Here is a 21,303-nt window from a genome sequence, read left to right as displayed (position 1 = left end):
CTTAACCCCAGTTGCTTAGGGGCGGCCAGGTGGCTCAGCGAGTAAGAACACCAGCTCCAGTGTCAGGATGACCTGGGATCGAATCCAGGCTCAGACACTCAGCAACCACCCAGAAATAACTGGCCATGTAACCTTGAGCAAGTTACTTAACCCTGATTGCTTAAAAAATAAAATAAAATAAAGGAGTTAAAATAAGAGATCTCTATATTCCAGCGCAAAATCTGTGATCAGATTTGAGCTAGACTCTGAAAGAGCAGTAGAACTGAGCTAAGCAAAGAGGAGAAAGAAAGGAAAAGCCAGCCAAGGGGAGCTAGAGATGGAAGAGAAAAGCAAGCATGTTTAAGGAGTGTTCAGTAGCCTGGCCAGAGAGGAAGGCTGTTTAGAGGAGAAGAAATGACAAGATTGGTGGAGTTAGGGATTGTTTCCAACTTTAGAAGTTTGAACTTTATTCTGTTGGCAATGTGGAGCTTTTGAAGGTTTTTGAGGAGGGAAAATACATGATCAACATGATGTTTTAGGAAGATTATTCTGATGTGAGAGGGCCCGAAAAGGATTGCAATAGAAAGACACTAGAGGCAGGGAAAACCAGTTCCAGAGCTCCTGAGAGAGTTCAAGCAAGAGGAAATAAGGCCCTGGATTAGGATTGTAATATTAGGAATGGAAAAGGGACTGAAGCAAAAGCCAGACTGGTACAACCAGAGGGGAGAGCTCCTCTGACCCCCATTAACAAATATAAGAGGTGGTCAGAAGGAGGGGAAAGACAGCCAGAAGGCAAGGTACCATCTATCAATATTGAGGAAACACCATACCCAACCTAACTAGCAGGTAAATTAGGCAGCAACCCCAAGCCCACCTACCCTTACCTTGTGGAGCTGCCATTGTAATATCATTGAAGACTTGGGTCTTCCAGTTACATGTAGAGTATAATATGTGGGGTGGGAGGGCAGGAGAACTGAATGTCTACACGGGAGTAAAGGTGGCATGAGGATATAAAAGGAACCTGAGAAGGGAGGTAGAATCGTGCCCCAAAATAAGCCTCATTGATTTCATCATTTTGGCCCAGGACTGGTCCTGGCCATGTCACTCAAAATGAGTTCACATGCCAACTCTATAAGTTGCCAACCTCTGATAAGTATAAAATCCTTCCAGAAATTTTCAGTTTAGAATGTTTCTATGCTAATTTTAGATTTCATCAACATGTCCATAGTTTCCTATCTTACTGCTAAAAAGTTTTCCCTTTGGAAAGCTCCCATACCTGACTCTTTTGCTTTTCCCATTCATATCTTACATTCTTACTTATTGTAATTTATGTACAAGGCCGTTTTTTTCTCTCCTGGAGAGAGAAAATGGCACCCTGATGGCAGGGGGAGAGAGAGAGAGATACAGAGAGAGTGTGTTTGTAAATCCTCTTCTTTATAGATCCCTCTACATTTAGCATGTGACTTAGAGACATGGCAAACCATTCATAACAACTTGTTGAATTAGATTGAAGAATGTTTTGGTAGCTCCATGAAGACCATCATAATATGATTTTGCTTTCTGTGAATATAGATTTTGTAATCTTTCTTTTAATCTGCCTTTTTTTTTTATAGGTCTACCTGGTGATAAAGGTGATCGAGGTGACGTAGGAGTCCCTGGGCCTGTGGGGATGAAAGGTCTGGATGGTGACAGAGGTGATACTGGTTTTATAGGAGAGCAAGGCAGAAGAGGAGAGCCTGGATTTCAAGGGATACCTGGAATGCCTGGCATCCCAGGAACAAAAGGTACTTCCAAGGATATGTTTACTAGAATAGCATTTATAGGCATAATAAACCAGGTCTTAGAGCTATTGAATCTTAGTGGGCTCACCATCAACCTGGAGTCTTATTCTCTCAGCTCAATAGGTCTGAGGTCCTGGGGGAGCCATTTACTATTACTTAAAATCACTCAAATACTGATTTTTATCAGCATGCCAGTTTTAAAATTTTAAATGCCAAATTTTTAAAAGTTTGCGACAGAGATGTACCTGACCCAAGAATTGGGACTAGTTGCTTAGGCATGTCGGACACTTCCTATTTCTTTTTTCAGGAGACTGAGTTATAGGTCAAAAAGTAATTTAATAAATATAGAAATAAAATGCAGGAAAATGGACTTGTCTACTCTAAAGATTTATATGCAAATAAGCATTTTATCTGGAATTTGAACAATTCAATGTTGAATAATGGCAATTCTTTCTTTCCATTTCTCAGTCTTGTGAGTGGTATATTATTAATGTTCCATTAATTTCTAATATACGTTCTTCATTATCTCCTGGCTGGTCTATGAGTTTGTGTTAATTTTGCTTAAAAGTAATTCTTTCCTCTGGTTATTCTGGGTACAATTAGACATACACCTCCTAACTACAAGTTGGTAAATGAAAAAAAGCTACCAAAAGAGAGAGAGAGAGAGAGAAAACTTTAAAATGGTGAAATAAAGAAAGAAATTTAGGACACCCCACAAAAATCTTCTTTCTGAGTAGAATTGTGTTAGAGCAAAGACTTGAGTTCTTCACGAACAAACTCTCGCTGCTTATGAGATGGAAACAATTCATAATTCTATGATTTGAAAGGTTATCTTCATTAGCTGAAAAATATATTCTTCTTGAGGACCTTTTGGAATTGTGTATTGACTGACCATTTAGTATTAACTAACCTAGCACCTCAATTCTTTTTACCAAGGTTTCAAAGGGTCTCCTGGTATGGAAGGTTTCAAAGGCATGCTGGGTATCAAAGGAAGACCAGGAATCATTGGATATAAAGGAGAGGTTGGGGATTTTGGAATTCCTGGTTTGAAAGGTCTAACTGGTGAACCAGGCTTGAAAGGTATGTCCACTTACCATCAAATCGATGTTTCTGTTTCTGTCATAGAATCATGCTATTATGTTCACAATGAACCAGTTTTTTTTCACTGTTTATTGTTAACTCAATATACAGAGAACACTACTGCTACCAACTCCAGCCAGTCTCTGACACAGTCAAGTTAGGAAAGCATATAGACTGAAGAAAAGCATGTAAAAGTGCAAATGGTTTAAACATAAAAAACGTATTTAATCAACTACAAAGATTTTATACATATATAGATATAGATCTATGAAAATTGATTGTGTGACATGGCAGACACTGGCACAGGACCGCTCAGCATGGAGTGCCCATAGCAGAGAAGGTGCTGTGCTTTATGAGCAAAGCAGAACTGAAACAGCTCACAGAAAATGCAGCATGCACAAAGTTGGAGAATCTACCCCAGATGTTCACACGGACTCTTTGTGCCCAACCTGTGGAATAGCATTCCCAGCTTGTATTGGTCCGATGAACCACAATCAGACACGTTGAAACTTGACTTTAGCATAGGGATGCCATTTTGGTCCTCTTCAAGAACAAAGGACAACAACCAATATGTATACACACACATAGAAAGATAAGAGTTATAGAGATTTCTATAAGTGTTAACGGAAATTGCTAGGATGGTTGTAGCAACCAAAAGGAACCAAAGGAAATCACTGTGGAAGGTGAACTATAAGAAAAACTCTGTAGGAGCAAAGAAACACGGTTTGACTAAAAGAATATGGAAATGTATTCCTTGTAGGAGTAGGTGATAGGAGTAGAGAAAGGGGTATATCTGTATTAGAATGAACATATCTCAAAGACTCAATTCAACAGTTAAATTCAAGAAACACTTGAAAAGCCCGTACACTGGTATTTAAGGAATTACTGGGAAGACTGAGAGCCCTCAAATGCTTAGGGCCTTGTTTGTACATTTAATCATTAACAAGCAGCATATTAATAACTTCATTCAGACTATGTTGTTAAGAACATACTACAGTAGCAACTGCAAACTTAACAATTTTCCAAAACTTTAAAATGAGACTCACAAATCTATGACAAAATGTTACGTCTAGGGGTGGCTATAGGTGGCACACTGAATAGAGCACCAGCCCTGGAGTCAGAGAGGACCTGAGTTCAAATCCAGCCTCAGACACTTAACACTTTCTAGTCATGTGACCTTGGGCAAGTCATTTAACCCAAATTGCCTTGCCTTCCCTCCTCCAAAAAGCAAAAAAAAAAAAAAAAACCCAATCTGTCAAGTCTAGCCTAGGCCATTTTTAAGGCTCATAGTATTCCCTATTTAGAGATGGAAGGGATCCCAGAGAGCACCTATGTACTGTCTCATTTTACAAATAATGAAACTGAGTCTTGGAGACATTAAATGATCTGGTCATGATCTCTCATGGCAGAACCAGAATTTGAGGCCAAAGTTCTTAAGGAAGTTTTAGGTCTTAAAATAAGTAAAATTTATATTTCTTTTTTTATTATAAGATTAAAAATCAGAAAATTTGAACCTTTCAAGGATTGTATGTGAAACCGTAAACTCCAATTGTGCAGTTTATTTTTTGTGTATATTCAGTTTAGCACAATATTAATTAAACTGTCCCTTTCCTTCTGTGTATTTTTTGTTTCATTGACTATTTCATTTAATGCTTCATTCTCTCTTTTTTTCCCACAATTATTCTTCTTCTACAAATAGAAGCCCTCCTTATAATAAATAAGTGTGGTCAAACCAAACCAATTCACACCTGAAAATGTACATCTCATTCTGTATCTCGAGCCTATCACTTCTCTTCCAAGAAGTGAGAATCATGCTTTATTGGCTTTCTGGAGTCATGATTGGTCATTTCATTGATCATAGTTCTTAACTCTTTCTAAACTGTTTTCCTTTGCATTGTTGTATTCACTGTACAAATCATTCTCCTGATTCTACCATGCAAAATGCATATTTCCAAACAATTTTCGTGTTAAATTGCTATGTTTCTAGCAACTGTCTTGAATATAGTTTTAAAATCGAGTTATATAAAATAGTTTAGGCTATATTTACCAGTTTGCAGAGTTTGGGCTTCCTCTCATACTGAAATATCGATCAAGTACATTTGAAAGTACAATCTACCAGGACCTTGTTACATAATTCACTGATGACTTACCCACAGCTTCCTTCTTCCATAATACCTCTTTCAATTGACTCAGTTCTTAGAAGTCCTTCCCATGCTAAGAGAGAGAATACTTTCTTTTCCCATTCAATTCATTCATCCAAAATAGTTGAAATCTCAGTGACTCATATATGTCGAATGGATATAAAGACACTTCCCTACAAAACCTAATTGTTGCAGGAAGAAAGTAGCACAAGTAAATAAATACACACACAATCAAGAGGCACGATGGAATGTGTATGACAACATGGCCAATCTCAGGTGAAGGCTCCCTCACCCTTTGTTATGACACAAGTACACCGTTGAATTACACAATCATCTTCTGGCAGGCTTGGATCTTGTTGACCTTTTAAATTTTTCTGTAGCCTTTAGCTGTTCACTAAGAATGCCTTTAAATATTTAATGGTGGTCATAAGAGGTTGGCTACAGGGGGTAGTTTGGAACATCACCTTGCTCACAATGTATCTGCCTCCTTCCGCTTTTGCAGATTGATTTAGAAGTAGCCTTTATGGCTTCTCTTTCTGTTTCCTCTACGCAGCTTCCTCCCCCCACCCTCTCCTTTTTTCAGTCCCAATCATTTAGCCCAAACACTATAGAGTTCTCTGCCAAACTGATCGTTTCATTTACTTCAGCTATGTCATTATCCTCGTTGAGGCCATCCAGGGGCAAGCACACTAACCATAACCATGAAAACTAAGCTGCCCACCTTGGGCTTCCAAGGTCCCCTTAAGTCTGGGCCAGCGTACATTACCTTGGGCCCTGGTACAGCCCCCTCTAGGTTCCTTTGATCAAGATGATTAAATTCATTCTGAGCTGGTTTTCCCAATTCCTGCATCCTCCACCACTGAGACTTCCCATGCTTGACAAAGCATCCTTCCATGATAGCAATGGAGTGGAACGTCATTGTACCATAAGAAATGATGAAAAACATGGTTTCTGAGAAACCTAGGAAGACATATGTGAACTGATGAAGAGCGGAACAAGAAGAACAATTTATACCATAACAACAACACTGTAAAAACAATGTTGAAAAATTTAAGAATTCTGATCAATGCGATGACCAAGTGTGATTCCAGTAGACTGACGAAGGATGCTCTCCATCCCGTTGCAGAAAGATAATATTCAGGGGACAAAATGTGACGTGTAATTTCTGCAGCTGGTCACTGTGGGAATTTGTTTTGCTTAATTATGCATATCTGTTACCAAAATTCTGGGTTTTTTTTTTCTATTACCAATGCAGGAAGGGAGGGGAGAAAAATCAGCTTTTGTTCATTTGAAAAAATTTAAATTTAATTTGTAAAAACATCCATTTATCTCACCAGACTGCCAAAGGATTCCATGACACAAAAAAGGATATGAACCCCTCCATTCAACCTTGGAGTCCTTATGGGCTGAGTGTCTTTTTTAGTACTGCATTATATAGCCACTGTATGACATCTAAGCCAAGCCAACACATTGGAATTCAGTCCCAGCTATCACTCTGAAACTTTCCTGCAATATAGTAGAGAATATTAACTAAAGAGCAAGGACTGTTTGTTGTGGTTGTTGTTGTTATGTTTACATCTACAACACTTAGTACAGTGCCTCGCAGAGACTAGGTGCTTAATAACTGAGTTGAATGTAGGAATATACTATATCTAGTTCCTACTGGCCATTGAGAGCCAATTGTGAAATTTTCAATGTAAAGATTCACACCTTGGAAAACGGCAAATTCTACAAATCTGGGCTTGATTTGTTGTTTTGTTGATTGTCTAGACGTAGAAAAAGTAATATAGAAAATGTTAATGATGCAAATTTAACTCAAAAGGACACTGTATCATAAATGCATTTTTTTTCGGAGAGCTGATTGTTAAACATTTCCTTATAAACTCTTGGTGAATGTTATCATTGTCAACTTTCTTATATACCATATGGTACATGGCACAGAAATGACAAGTATTCTCAGTTCAATATGAGTAGCCAAAGTCCACTGTATATCCAGACCATTTCTGCCTATAATAGTCTAAGTCACCTTTTGTATGCAAACCCTTTCAGTATAGCTTATGGGAGTAACGGAGTTTTAGTGCTGGAAGGAATGTTATAGTTTACCTTATAGCTATTAAGCTTTGATGAGAGGGCAGAGAGCATACTACATAACCTCCCAAAACTTAGTGCCTTCGAAGGTAAGCAGGAAAATGTTTTGGAGTATATATCCACTTTTGTTCCTTTACCATAGTACACAGTATCCAAAAATGTCTGTGTTCTGTTCCTGTTAAGGTAGCCGTGGAGAGCCAGGGCCTCCAGGAGCACCTCCAAAAATCCTGCCAGGAATGAAAGACTTCAAAGGGGAAAAAGGAGATGAAGGACCTGTTGGTGGGAAAGGATATTGGGGCATAAAAGGTAAGGTACTGTCAGCATCATCACACTAGCTTCTTGAACTCTGTGCTTTTAGGGTCAAGGAAGAAATTCATTTCCTCTGCTACATTTCCTTTGTCCCTTGAATAAGGAGTATCAAAATAGGAGAGTTTTGTTTTGTTTTATTTTTGTCATAGAAAAGGCAATGCTCAATCTCTGCTAGAAAAGTACTCTCATTTCCTTACTATATTTAAATTATCTGGGGTTTTTCTCCTGACATCTTTAAATTCTCAAGTCCTAGGAATCACTTACGCATAGAATTATTTTACTGTTAAGCAGGCTCAGTTTCCCATTTCCTGCTCATCATTCTCCAACAACAGAACTGTGTTCTCAATTGAAAACTTTAGGAGAGCACTACCCTCATTTGTCACCAGAATTTTATATTGAAACCTTCTTGCAGGTGGACAAGGAATGCCAGGCATTCCCGGACAGGCAGGAATTCCTGGGTTACCTGGGACACCTGGTTACATCAAAGGGGCCAAAGGTGAAATTGGTGTTCCTGGAGTGCCCGGTTTGCAAGGATTCCCTGGCATAAGTGGTTCTCCTGGTATCAGAGGCTTTCCTGGGTTTGTAGGTGTTAGGGTAAGTCAGTATCCTTTGCATATCCTGTTGCTTGATGGTTTGGGCATGTTTGTTTGTTTGTTTGTGGAATTTTTTAAATTTTATTCTTCAAGACTTCACTAGAACAGAAGTGCAGAGGCCTTTCATGGGCCAACAATACAGCTGAACACCACCGAAGCATTGACCTGCTCCATTTCTGACTTAGAATGGTTGACCCCTCCCTTAGGAAGCCTAATAGACCTCCTGCTCTCAGGGGTTCACCATTTTGGTGCCAGATTTTGTACAGACACTTGATCACCTGAACCATACTACAGCTTAGAATTCCAATCTCAAGTGGTCTATCAGCCTTAGCCTCTCTAGGAACAAGGATCTTATAGACTTAACATCACTATAGCTGGTCCTGTACTTCAAAAAGAAAATTACAGTAACCCTTATTTTTTAATTTTCTTTCTTATTAACCCTGCTTTATTTTTAATTTTATTGATATATTTTGAGTTTTATATCACTTTCATTTTAGTCTCACTTCTCTCCCAAATAAGCTATCCCCTGTAACAAAGGTGTTTTGTTTTGTTTTGTTTTTAAATAAAAGGGGGGGGGAAGCAGTTCAGCAAAACCAACCAACTTCATTGAGTCTGATGGTATCTGCAGTGTTCCGTGCCCACAGTCTCTCACTTCTGCAAAGAAGGGAGAGGGACAAATTTTCTCAGCACTGGCCCAGGGTCAGATTTGAATTTATTCTTAATAGCAAGACCCCATTCCTGGTTGATAAAGTCTTTTGGCCAAGTCCTGACCTATTCTGAGTCCACTTAGATAGAAATAATAAAAATGAGAAGTTCTGGATCAAAGTCTTCAATAAACTCATTAATAAGAATCAGAAAATGGTTTACTTGTGCCAGCATCTGAAAGTGATTTAAATGTCAGTATGTCTACATCGCAGCCAGATCCTATTCCTGTGGTTTTATGGGCTAAAGCACTTCAGATTGACTGGTGTGTGAACAGGGATCTGGTCATTTCATTAGGCCATGGGAGAATATAGTGCTTTTCTAATCATTAAGGATCCCTAGGATTTCTTGAAATCAAAACTGTTATGGGACCCCATGTCACCTTATTACTTAAAAAATCATCTTGAACAGGACGACCCACTTTAATTTAAAGGTCCTCTCACCTCACAGGCTTGAGCAGTGGACTTTCTTGTTACTGCTGAATGGAACAGCAAAACCTAGCACTTTATTGCCAGCCCTCAGCAATGGGGCCCTATCTCTCCCATCTGTTCAACCCTCTTTGGTGTACATCCAGTACTCAAGATCCCCGGAGTTTTTTTTTTTTTTCCTTTTCTCTTGTTCTTTCTTTTTTCTTTTTCTTTCCCTAAGATCTTGGACATAACCATCAGTTCCTGAGCAAAAGGGAGAAAAATACTTCCACAACAGTCTTATCACTACCGGTTCTATGACTGGTTCAGACATTGATCATTTAAAAATGGAGTGAAATCAGAGGGAAAATAAAGACAGAAGGATAAAATATTAGTGATTTGAGAGCACAATGTAAACCTTCCTAATAAGGGGCCAGTAGGTTGTCTAAGAGGGGCTCCTCAAAGGAAATGTTGTCATTTGCGAAGTATTTACCACCTGAAACAAGACAGGTAGAATGACCATTTTCTTTACTTGAAAGAAAAATGCCAGATTAGACATAGAGGACTAAAACTGACTGTCCACATTTAGCTCATTTGGAATCACGAAGTTTATGCCCTAGTTCATTCAACTAGTCATTTTTGCCTCATTGTTGAGACATTTTGCTGGCAAAATCTGTCTTCAAAGGTAAAAGTATTTTGCCATAAAAATTCCATAGAAATACTTTCCTAATGATAAAAATTTTTTTCACCTAGTTCATGTTTATCTTCTCAAAGATGAACAGGCCACCATCCATCCCCTCCCCAATTTGAATTGAAGCCTTTCATAAACTTTGTGCCTGTTGATCATTTCTGTGATTACAAGACATTAGGTTTTGATGGTTCACTGAGCATTTTTAATTTATAGAGGGATCAAAGTGGAATTGTCATTCTATTAACTGTATTTTAAGAAAACCCCATATGTTATCTTTTTCTAGGGTGACAAGGGTATGCCTGGACGAGAAGGTCTTTTTGGTGAGACTGGAAGTATAGGAGATTCTGGTGAGTGTTCCTCTAGATTCATTTGGAAAAAGTATTGATGAACTTAAACTAAATAGGTACCAATATTATTTGTAATTCTTTGTGTATATAACAGGTGATGAGGGAGACACTATAAACTTACCGGGAAGGCCAGGGTTGAAGGGACAACTGGGCATATCTGGACTTGCAGGTATGTGTTTTATTTTAAATCTGAATATCATCAAAAAGCTTATATTCATTTATTCCTTCATTCGCACAATAAACATTTATGAAGTGCCTACTGTATGCAGTGCAATGTACTAGGTTCTGGTGAAGATTTGAGAAATTTAAGAACATAAAGCCCAGCCCTCAATGGTCTACAAGCTTATCATTTACTACCAGAAAATGAGATGTACATGGATAAATATCATACTGCCTGATAAATGCTGAAGAAATATATACTGTGAGAGCCAAAGAGAGGGTGTTATTTCCAACTGCAGGGATCAGGAATGGCTTTAGGAAGGAAGAAGCTCTTGATCTGGGTTTTGAAGAATGACTAAAATGTCAATAGAATGAAGAATTCTAGTTTCTTTCAAAAGTCAGCCCAAATATCTACTTCTTACAGGAGGCCTTTCCAGATATCTCCACTTAGTACCCTCCCACTTGTGTGTGTGTGTGTGTGTGTGTGTGTGTGTGTGTGAGAGAGAGAGAGAGACTCCAAGAAGAGACTTTAATTTTTTGTCTTTGTATCACCATGTAGCAGCAAGCACCCCAATCATCCTCAGGGTTTGCTGCCAGCACAGGTTCTTGGATCTGCTTTGATAAAGGAAAGCAATTCAAAATGGGTTAACAAGCTTACTTTAATCAGTCAGAACATATATCATTTACCTTGTTCAGGGGAAAAAGGTCAGCACCCCAAACTTCAAAGTATACAGGCAGAATTATCAAGACAGAAACAGATCAAGTAGACAGCTTTCCAAACTGTCCAGCCATTACATCCATACCCAATCAACATCTGGGTTTTTCAAGGGGGGGGAGGCGTGGCTCCAGAAAACGGCTTCCCAGAATCCACATCAAATCACAGAACACTTCTCAAAGTGAGCCCCCAAAACAAAGCCTCACATCAGGGCTTATATAGCCTTCTCCTGGCTCAGAGAATGTAACAACCTTCTGGACCCACTGGTCAATCAAGAAGTATCTACTGAGAAACACGCCTCCCTCCCCAGGCTCCAGGTGCACTTTAGCCTAGGGGCAGGGAAGATCTTCCAAATTTGCATTCCCATTACACACCACCGCCAAGAAAAGTCACTGTGACACAGTAGGCATTCTATATAACAGGTGACAGGAGCTAAGTAAATTCTTCTTGATTGATTGAAACGGGTGGGAGGGATAGTGGAAGAAGGTATTCTCAGCATTGGGAACAGTATGAGCAAAGTCATGAAGACGCGAAAGCATGGCTTATGACTTTTGGAGCACAGAGTACATGAGAGGCAAAGACCGAGACCCACATTGTTCCTTGTTTCATTTTGGTCCTTGTGATTTCATTAGTGTAGGGAACTCCCAATGGGGAAATTTCCTCTGTTTCTACAGATTGGTAACTATTCTTTAACTTTCTCTCTTGAGATGGCTTCATCTCCTCTGAGAAATGGAAAGGGCTATAAAATAAACTCTTACCCTGAGCAGAGACTGAAGTGATTTTTGTTTCAATCCAATGATTCACTAGACAGGAGGAAAACAATGAAGAGCTTGGAGAGTGAGGGACTGTCCTTAACAACAACTTGGGCCAATAATAATGCTTGCAAGGAAAAAGATAAAATAAAACAAGCTTCAATGATGGATTAAAAGATGAAAAATGTTGTTTGTAGCAGATTCTAAATGCTGTAAAAATCAATAGGAAACAAGCACTTTCCTGAGTGATTCTTCCAAAGTACTGACATTCATAGTATTTTTCTGAATACTGAAGGGGTCTCTCTTGTGCTTAAGGAAGTTCTTTTAAAAAGTGCTTTGTGAGGCATGCAGAGAAGAACATAAGGATAGTAACATAAGATCTTACCAAGGTACCCATGAACTAGAATATTCAATAATTTGGTTAGTTTCACAAATGTGGGGAGAGGGAGGAAAGACGATCTATAAAAATAAGTTAAAGCTGGGAGTGTGTAGTTAAAAATTGATATCCGTTTTTCTACCTGTAACTTTAGTGGGAGAGAGAAGGGCTTAGAGGAGAGGTCTGGAACTGGAGGGATTCCATTTGTGTGTTGTTGCCATTGAATCATTTCAGACATGTCCAACTCTAAATGACCACCTTTGGGGTTTTCTTGGAAAAGATATAGGAATGCTTTTCCATTCCTTCTCCAGCTCATTTTATACATAAGGAAACTGAAGCAAATATGATTAAGTGCTTTGCCCAGAGTCGCATTGCTAGTAAGTGTCTGAGATCATATTTGAACTCTGGAAGATGTCTACCTAACATCAGGCCCAGTATTCTAACCACTTCATTAGGAAGATGTCTACCTAACATCAGGCTATATCACTATGACAATATTCACAGCATGAATGGCAACAATAAATATGCCAGCGTAGTTCTGAATTGCAAAATATAACAGACTTTCCATATATAAGACAGAAGCAAAACATTTATTTAGACACCAGAAAACCGAATCCATCATAGCAACAAAGAAGTTCATACACCTTATCACTGCCAGAAGCAACACCATCCCAAAGCCTTCCCCCTGCTTGCTTCCCACAAACAAACACTCACAATCCTAGCTGTCTGCTTGCCTGTGTCCTCTCTCTGACTCATTTCCTGCTCCACCTGTTCAGCAAACTCCTCCCATAACAAGTTCCATGTAATTATATTCAGCCTATTAAGGGGCAGGGAAGATCTTCACATTCTCATTACCATTACACAGGCCCAGTACTTTATCCATTTCACCATCTAGCTACATTTGTATATATACTTCCAAGTGGGGAAAGCCCCTGATAAAGACTAAGAGTCAACAAGCATTTGTTGAACTAAGTGTTGGGGATTAAAAAAGAAAAACAAAAATAGTGTATGCCCTCAAAGATTTCACATTTTAATGGAGGAGAATGCAAATAACTATATACGTGCAAAATATCTTCTGTGTAAATGGAAGGTAATTTCATAAGGAAGTTACAATGGCAGTGGGGAAGAGGGATGATGGGAAATGAGGCAGGGAACTGGTAAAGGCCTCTTGCAGAAGGTGAGATTTGAACTGAGCTTTGAAAGAAGCCAGGTGTTTGAGGAGACAGAAGTAAGGAGAAAAGCATTTCAGATAAGGAGGACTGGTCTTTCATTTTTAACTTTTAGTCTTAGAGAATGGCCTAGGACACTGAGAGATTAAGTGACTTGCCCAAGTTCTCTCAATTCATATTTGTCAGAGGCAGAATGAACCCAAGATTTCTTGGCCCTGTATCCACTACAGCGCTCTGCTTTTCTCTAACAAATACAACTTTAATATATTTTTGTATATTAAAATGTGAACAATGTGAGATTTTTTTTTTTTGCTTGACTATGGTTATTTGTCACAAGGTCTTTGTTTTTCTTTTTTTCCTTTAAATTACTGGGTGAGGTGGGAGGGAAAGAAAATAAATGCTTGTTAATTAAAAAGTAAAATGAGAAAGTTTGGGGTTTTTTTTTAAGTCCTCAAAAGATGTAGAAAGCAGTTGCTGTACTTTTAAACTAGCCATACACCAAAACATTCAAAAATCTGTGTCAGAAAATAAACCACGAAAGTGGACCTGCCTGTTTATCATTCAGTTCCCCTGTCCTATAGACCCCAGGTCACAAGGAATGCACAGACTTATTTAAAGAGAATCTTTTGTTGCAGGTGAAAAGGGATTCATTGGAGAAAAAGGCACAACAGGGGACCAGGGTTTCATCGGATTGATGGGGGTGAAAGGATCTCAAGGCCTCACTGGACTGAAAGGACAGACAGGTAATTCACCTGCTGCTTAGGGGAAAATACCCACCTATCTCTGAACAAGCAGCTGTTACATAACTATACTGACTATGTTACCATAACAATATATGATACCAGGGTGGCCAGGTAGCACAGCAAGTGAGAGCACCGGCTCCAGTGTTGAGAAGACCTGGTGATCGAATCCCAGGCTCAGACACTTAGCACCCACCCAGAAACACCTGGCTGTGTAACCTTGAGCAAGTTACTTAACCCCAATTGCTTCGGGGTGGCCAGGTGGCTCATGAGTAAGAGCACCGGCTCCAGTGTCAGGATGACCTGGATCAAATCTGGGCTCAGATACTCAGCACCACACCCAGAAATAACTGGCCATGTAACCTTAAGCAAGTTACTTAACCCCAATTGCTTAGGGGCGGCCCTTGAGCAAGTTACTTAACCCCGATTGCTTAAAAAAAAAAAAAAAAGAATATATGATACCTTGGGCCTACAAAATATACTGATTCATGCCCCACAAATATTTTCATACTTTCAAAGTACTAGCAAAAAAAATGATTGATTCCCTTTTTCCTGTCTGCTGCTAATATTGTCAACAGGGGGATTAAAGGAAACATAAACCTTGAAAAAAGAACAAGGTGACAAGAGCTTAAAAAATATTTAAGATTTCTTTGTGGCCAAGCAAACATCTCCCATATCTAAGCTAATAATGTGATTTTGAATGGATTGCTTCTGCAGAAATTAATTTATGCTGTTACCTAAGGCAAATAATAAGATGAATTAGATTGTTCTCTTCCTTATTCACACCTAAGAACTTTTGAACATAAAAGAATATTATAGACCGCATCCTTCGGGAGCTCTATCATGTCCACATCAAGACTTTTTCCTGCATGAGCAGGAAAAAGGTGCAAGGTGTTTTCTCCTGCAGATGGTGGAAAAAATAAGCTAATCTTGCTAAAATCAGAATTTTTGTTTACAAGACATTTATGATTTCCAGATTTATACTGCAGTTAATAATTCTCCATGTACCACACCCCGCCCCCATTTTCAATTGCTGTCCAAAAGGACTCTCTGTTCATTTTGTCCATAACATTGCCACTTTCAGCAAAAAGACAGAATGATAAATATCAGCTTCTGAGACTGGTCTAATACAAGGGTTCTTAACTTGAGAGAGATTTCAGAAGGTCCCTGAGCTTAAATGGGAAAAAATTTACATCTTTATTTTCACTTACCTTTAATTTAAATTTAGCATTTCCTTTATTTATGTAAAATCATTATTCTGAGAAAGAGTCCATAGAATTTACTAGACTGTCAAAAGTATCCATGGCCCCCCAAAATTTAAGAGCCTCTAGTCTAATGTAAGGGTGCATTATTCTATCACTTTTCTCTCTGTGTACTTAGAATTAATAATGTATTTGTCCCACAGGTTTCCCAGGATTGACAGGACTCCCAGGATCCCAAGGAGACCCAGGTCGTGCTGGACCTCCTGGTGAAAAGGGAGATTCTGGATGGCCAGGGGTTCCTGGCTTATCAGGTAACACACACGCGCACACACACACACACACATGCACACACACACGCCACATTATTTAAAACACTTGGCAGAAGAGAATGTCCAGAAGATGAACAAGGAGAACTAATAATCACCATTAGCTGGGGGGGTAGGGGGTAGTTCCCATTCTACCCTCTTAATTTAAAAAAAAAGTTTGATTTATATCTTTTGTTTTTACATCACCTTCCTTTCTGAATATATCCACTCCCTCCATCCCATTCCTTGGGGATGCAAGCCATCCCTTGCAATAAATAATAATAAAAGCAGCTCATTTTAGCTAACCAACACATCAGTGAATACAGCAGTATAATTCACTCTTATATCCATAGTCACTCACCTCTACAAAATAGAGGGGTAGGTTCATTCTAGCCTCTCATTAGAAGTTACTCTTAGACTTTTAATGAGTGAAAGGTAGATCTGCAAACTGTGGACATCATGTGAACTGTTTCCAGTATTCTACACCAATAAAAATGACTCCAACACTAATTTGCAAAGCAGAATTTAAAAGGAAGTATCAGTTGTTGAAATAACCAGTTGTTGAACATCACAAGAACAGGAGATATCCCTGCTTGTTCATCTCTACTGATTTTCTATTATGTGGAAAGGGCACATGACAAGTCAGACTTTCTTTCCTCAATGAGAAAAGAAATTGAAAGCTTCCTAGTGAAATGAATTCAATAAACATTAAGCACCTACTATGAATAAGACGTCACACTGGGTACTATGGATCCCAAAACAAGTACTTCCCATCAGCCCTTTTTCCAGAAGGCCAAGCCACTCTCGATCTTGGCACACCATTCATGATACCATAGTCTAAGCCATAATAATATTTTTATATTTTTTATATTCTTTTTGATATGTTTTAATCTTCTCGACCACCACAATCACTGAAAGAATTGTTCTTTTCCCTTTCCCTAGTTTGGAAATACTGTGGCAAATGAAGCCCAAAGGATGGGACAGCCTATCAGACTATTCGGTTTTTGCATAGCATGAACTGTAGTGGGTCAAATACAGTTTCATGGTTTGGGTTTTTTTTTCATAATAGAGGAGTAATTTTATGCATCAAGATAAATGGAATGGTTGCTACATATTTTCAAGAAAGGTCAATGCATTGTATGAATGTGTGTAACAACACACATTTGTGAGCTATTTCAGACCAAATTCTCTTAAGCGATTTCTACTCATTGGAAATGTAATTGGTATCTCTGGAAATGGGATAATTGTGGGTGAATTCCAACAGGTTTCCCTGGCATCAGAGGACTCAGTGGACTGCATGGCTTACCAGGCACCAAAGGCTTTCCTGGATCTCCAGGTACCCTCCTACTGCATTTGGGCCATCTCATAGTACATATACACAGCAGTAGACTTAGTCTATAAATTCTGTTGAAAATTTTACAATAACTTTGTTTGGGATTATAACTGGGCTTTTTTTTCTTAGATATAGGGGTTTGGCTGGGTTGAAATATGTAAAGCAGGTTGTTGTCATTGCTGAGTGGGATAATGTTGGTGGGCGCAAACTGTGATGCCTTTTCTTAGCTTGCAGAAACCAGTACCTCTAGAAATATTACAACTAGCCCTTCTATCTAGTGATTATTTTAAATAAGCCTATCAGCCTCAGGATTCTAAAGACATTCAGTGACTTGGGTAGTAAAAACCAGGCCTTCTCTATGTTCCTTTCATAAAGAGTCTCTGAGGGAAAAAAAAGAAAATTAAATTTTTAATAGTATCTTTATGTCCGTTTTTATGCTTTTGTATGGTGTGGTTGTCAAAAAAAATTGGCTTCTTCCAAAGTTGATTTTTTTAAAGCAGCATTTAGTAAACAGTTGGTGTCTAATTTATCCCCAGTCATATTTTGGCATTCTACAATGATTGTAATATTAAAGGGTCTTTAAGAGCCAGAATTCAAAAAACAACTAATTTTCATAGCACTTTCTTGCTACATTTTAAATAGTATCAGTGCATAATTATTACTAAAAATGATGCAAGGCCCCATTGTTTCTAAAAGCAGATATAATAGAATAAAATCTGCATCATATTAGTTCCTTCTGGGACACCACAATGCCATTCCTTATGTTGGATTTATTCCTAGAAAGAGAGTCATTTCTTTTACCATGGAATGCTGCCATCCACCCTGAGAAATTATTCTTGCTAAAATTTCTTCATGATACAGTATTGGAAGACTGAGATTCTTGGAAAAAACCTTCCTCATTTAGAAATTTAATTTATTTTCTAATTTTCATCCTTTACCTTTCCATCTGTTGGCTCATGTTACTGAAACAAAAATATGTGGGGCTGAGTACAAGAGCTTATTTCTAAATAGCATTTCAGTTACAGGTGACAGAGTCAGGAACAACTGATATTAGAACACAGTGTGATTCAAGTTTGTACTGATAAGGTTTCAAATAATATTTTACCTGTATTTATTTTTTATTAACGATAATATAATAAATGTAAATAATTAATACATAATATTTATTGTATAAATATAATATATACATTTATTTATATGTTTAAATTATATATAACTTGTTTATAAATTATACAAATATATAATTTATACATAAATTATGAGTATATAATTTATATACATTTATACATTTAAATGTGTGTATATTTAAATTATATGACTAATAAATAATTTATTAATGATCTGTACCGATAAGGTTTTGAATAATATTTTATTTTCTCTTTATTTTTAATGATAACTGTCATTTATGCAGCAAAATGCTTTACATATGTAAATTTGCTTCTGAGCTTCACAACAATCCTTTGAAATAAGCACAAGTATTACTGTTCCCACTTTAGAGATAAGGAAATTGAGGCTCAGAGAAGCTTGTGACTTGCCTATGGTCACTTGTTGAATACCAAGTCAAAGCAGGTGGGATTCAGCACCAGGTTCTTCTATTTCCTGAGTTCCTTCTATTATGTCATGCTGCCTCTATTTATGCAGGAAAGCTGGCAACCAAGTATGGTGGTAAGAACAATAGAACATGGATTCTAGGTTTAGGGTGAGACCTACCTTCTGGGACTGATTGCCACTAAGTTACTGTGTGATCTTGGACCATTTCAACCCATTGAGTTTTAATTTCTTCAAATGCAAAACTAAGAGGCTGAACTGATTCAAAATTTACTAAACTTAGGCATCATTAAGTTTATTTGCTTTTAGCTGTATTGCATAGCCTTGGTTTTACTTGATTTAAGAAAATTAATATTTTATGCCTATAATGCATTAACATCCAGTTTCTATTTTAACTACACAACAGGTGCAGATGGCTATGGGAATCCTGGCTTCCCTGGTCCTTTTGGTGACAAAGGAGAAAGAGGAGAGCCTAACACAATTCCAGGTCCCCTGGGAGCACCAGGGCAGAAGGGAGAGAGGGGAACCCCAGGTGAGACACTGAATTTACCAACTCAATTGAATTCAAGAAACCTTCCGTGTAAACAGAGGGCTGGATGAATATAAGTCAAAAGAGAACTCTGAGAAAGCACTAATTACTCAGTTACAGGACACCCCAAACAATGATCCTATCACATCTTCTGAGCTAAACCTGATTTAGGGTGTTTCATATATGGATAGAAGGAAGATTGATCAGGGAAACTTAATAGGAATCCTGGCAACTGAATGAGAAAAGTTCACACATGCACCAATGGCCATCTGTCCCATTGTGGGAGCTAGGTATGTTTACTCGAGGACAAGAGGCTAGATTGCTGTCTTCAGGTATTTAAAGGGTTGTGATACAACAGAAAGGTTGGAATTTTTATGTAGGGATCCAGAGGATAAAACTGGAACCAATGTTTAGAAGCTACAAGAAGGCAGAGTCTGTCTCTTTTGGATAGTTAGAGCAGTCCCTGGATGAAATGGGCTACTTCAGGATTTAAGGCTTTCCCATCACTGGCTATTTTTAAGATGCAGCAAGATGACTTTTTTTGCTCTAGGATTCTATGGTTTTAGATATTCTCCAGTATTCTTCCAGTGGATAGAGTGCCAGTCCTAGAGTCAGGAAGACTCATCTTCCTGAGTTCAAATCTGGCCTCAGATGCTTACTAGATAGGTGACCCTGGGTAAGTCACTTCACCCTGTTTGCCTCAGTTTTCTCCTCTGTAAAATGAGATGGAGAAGGAAGTGGCAAATCATTCCAAGTATCCTGACCAAGAAAATCCCAAATGAGATAGCAAAGAGTCAGACATGGCTGGCAATGACTGAACAACAACAAAAGTATCCCACCAAACATTTTCTTTCTCAATTTTCAAATGTCTAATACATGTCAGTATAAGACAAGGTATTATAGCCCCTGTACTTGCAATCATTAGCCTATCAAGCATTTACATATGTATGTATACATATATTTGTACACACACACACACACACACACACACACACACACACGCACGCTGTAGCAGCAAGCACCCCAAGCGTCCTCAGGGTTTGCTGCCACCACAGGTTCTTGGATCTGCTTTGATAAAGGAAAACAACTCAAAATGGGTTAACTAGCTTACTTTAATCAGTCAAACATGTATCGTTTACCTTGTTCAGGGGAAAAAGGTCAGCACCCCAAACTTCAAAGTATACAGGCAGAATTATCAAGACAGAAACAGATCAAGTAGACAGCTTTCCAAACTGTCCAGACATTACATCCATACCAAATCAACATCTGGATTTTTTCAAAGCCAGGGGGCTCTGGACAATGGCTTCCCAGAATCCAGAACAAATCACAGAACACTTCTCAAAGTGAGCCCCAAAACAAAGCCTCAAATTTGAGCCTCAAAAACCTCAAAAGAAGGTTTATATACCCTTCTCCTGGCTCAGAGAATGTAACAACCTTATTGACCCACTGGCCAATCAAGACGTATCTACTGAAAAACAAGCCTCCCACCCCAGGTTCCAGGTGCACTTTAGCCTAGGGGCAGGGAAGATCTTTAAAATTTACATTCCCATTACACACAGGCACACACATTTGTTGTGACCTGCTATTTCATGAAAATAGCAAATAAGTAAAGCCAGTGACTGACCAGTTCAGAGACCTGGCTTGTTAACACATCAAAAAAATCAAGGTTCTCTGTGGTGGGTTTCCTCCCTATCCCCCACCCCCTTAATTCCTCAGATTACAGAACCAAATGGCCCACAAAGGATCAGGAAAGATAATCTCTTTAAATACGTTTAAAATTTATGTTAATGTATGTGTGACACATTTACTATTCAGACATTTACCAGCTGTGTGACCCTGGACAAGTCACTTAACCCTGTTTGCCCCAGTTTCCTCATCTGTAAAATGAGCTGGAAAAGGAAATGACAAACCATTACTGTATCTGTGCCAAGAAAACCCCGAGTGGTCACGAAGAGTTGGACATGACTGAAAAACCACTAAACAGCAATAACAAAAGCTTGTGGAACTGTTGTAAATCTGATTTCCACTCATTCCATTGACTCTTTTGTAGTGACATACTTCATTTACCGCATTTTATCGTTTTATCACTAATTCTAATGTCATCCAGTTCTTCTGCATAAATGTAAGTTTCAGTTGAGAGTTAAGCTTTGAACTTGGCCAAATTGGCTTCTTGTTGGATTAGCTCTAAATTCGCAGCATCACAGAGCTAGAGATGAAAGGGACGTCTGAGACCACTTAATCCAACCCTAAACCTCCATTTTACAGATGAGGAAACTGAGGCCCAAGAAGGTTTAGTAACTTGCCCAAGGTCACGCAGGTAGCAATTCTCAGATGTGGAATTTGAATCCAGATTCTCT

At 38.5% G+C, this 21,303-nt stretch overlaps 1 protein-coding gene across 2 annotated transcripts in view; it reads left to right on the top strand.

Moving 5' to 3' along the window:
- Positions 1–21,303, top strand: part of COL4A2 (collagen type IV alpha 2 chain) — a 301,862-nt gene that overhangs the window by 261,292 nt on the left and 19,267 nt on the right. For both annotated transcript variants that reach the window (XM_069094108.1, XM_069094110.1), the window contains exons 31-40: positions 1,593–1,763; positions 2,697–2,840; positions 7,253–7,375; positions 7,791–7,972; positions 10,055–10,118; positions 10,213–10,287; positions 13,925–14,032; positions 15,435–15,542; positions 16,801–16,872; positions 18,824–18,949. In XM_069094108.1, coding sequence (XP_068950209.1) covers positions 1,593–1,763; positions 2,697–2,840; positions 7,253–7,375; positions 7,791–7,972; positions 10,055–10,118; positions 10,213–10,287; positions 13,925–14,032; positions 15,435–15,542; positions 16,801–16,872; positions 18,824–18,949 — 1,173 coding nt within the window. The remainder of the gene's footprint in view (positions 1–1,592; positions 1,764–2,696; positions 2,841–7,252; positions 7,376–7,790; positions 7,973–10,054; positions 10,119–10,212; positions 10,288–13,924; positions 14,033–15,434; positions 15,543–16,800; positions 16,873–18,823; positions 18,950–21,303) is intronic.

The sequence above is a fragment of the Petaurus breviceps genome, unplaced genomic scaffold, assembly GCF_028583685.1.
Source record: "Petaurus breviceps papuanus isolate PSGF00001 unplaced genomic scaffold, PetGlider_PUasm1.0 214, whole genome shotgun sequence".
Classification (NCBI taxonomy): domain Eukaryota; kingdom Metazoa; phylum Chordata; class Mammalia; order Diprotodontia; family Petauridae; genus Petaurus; species Petaurus breviceps.
This window is presented reverse-complemented; position numbering and strand designations above follow the sequence as displayed.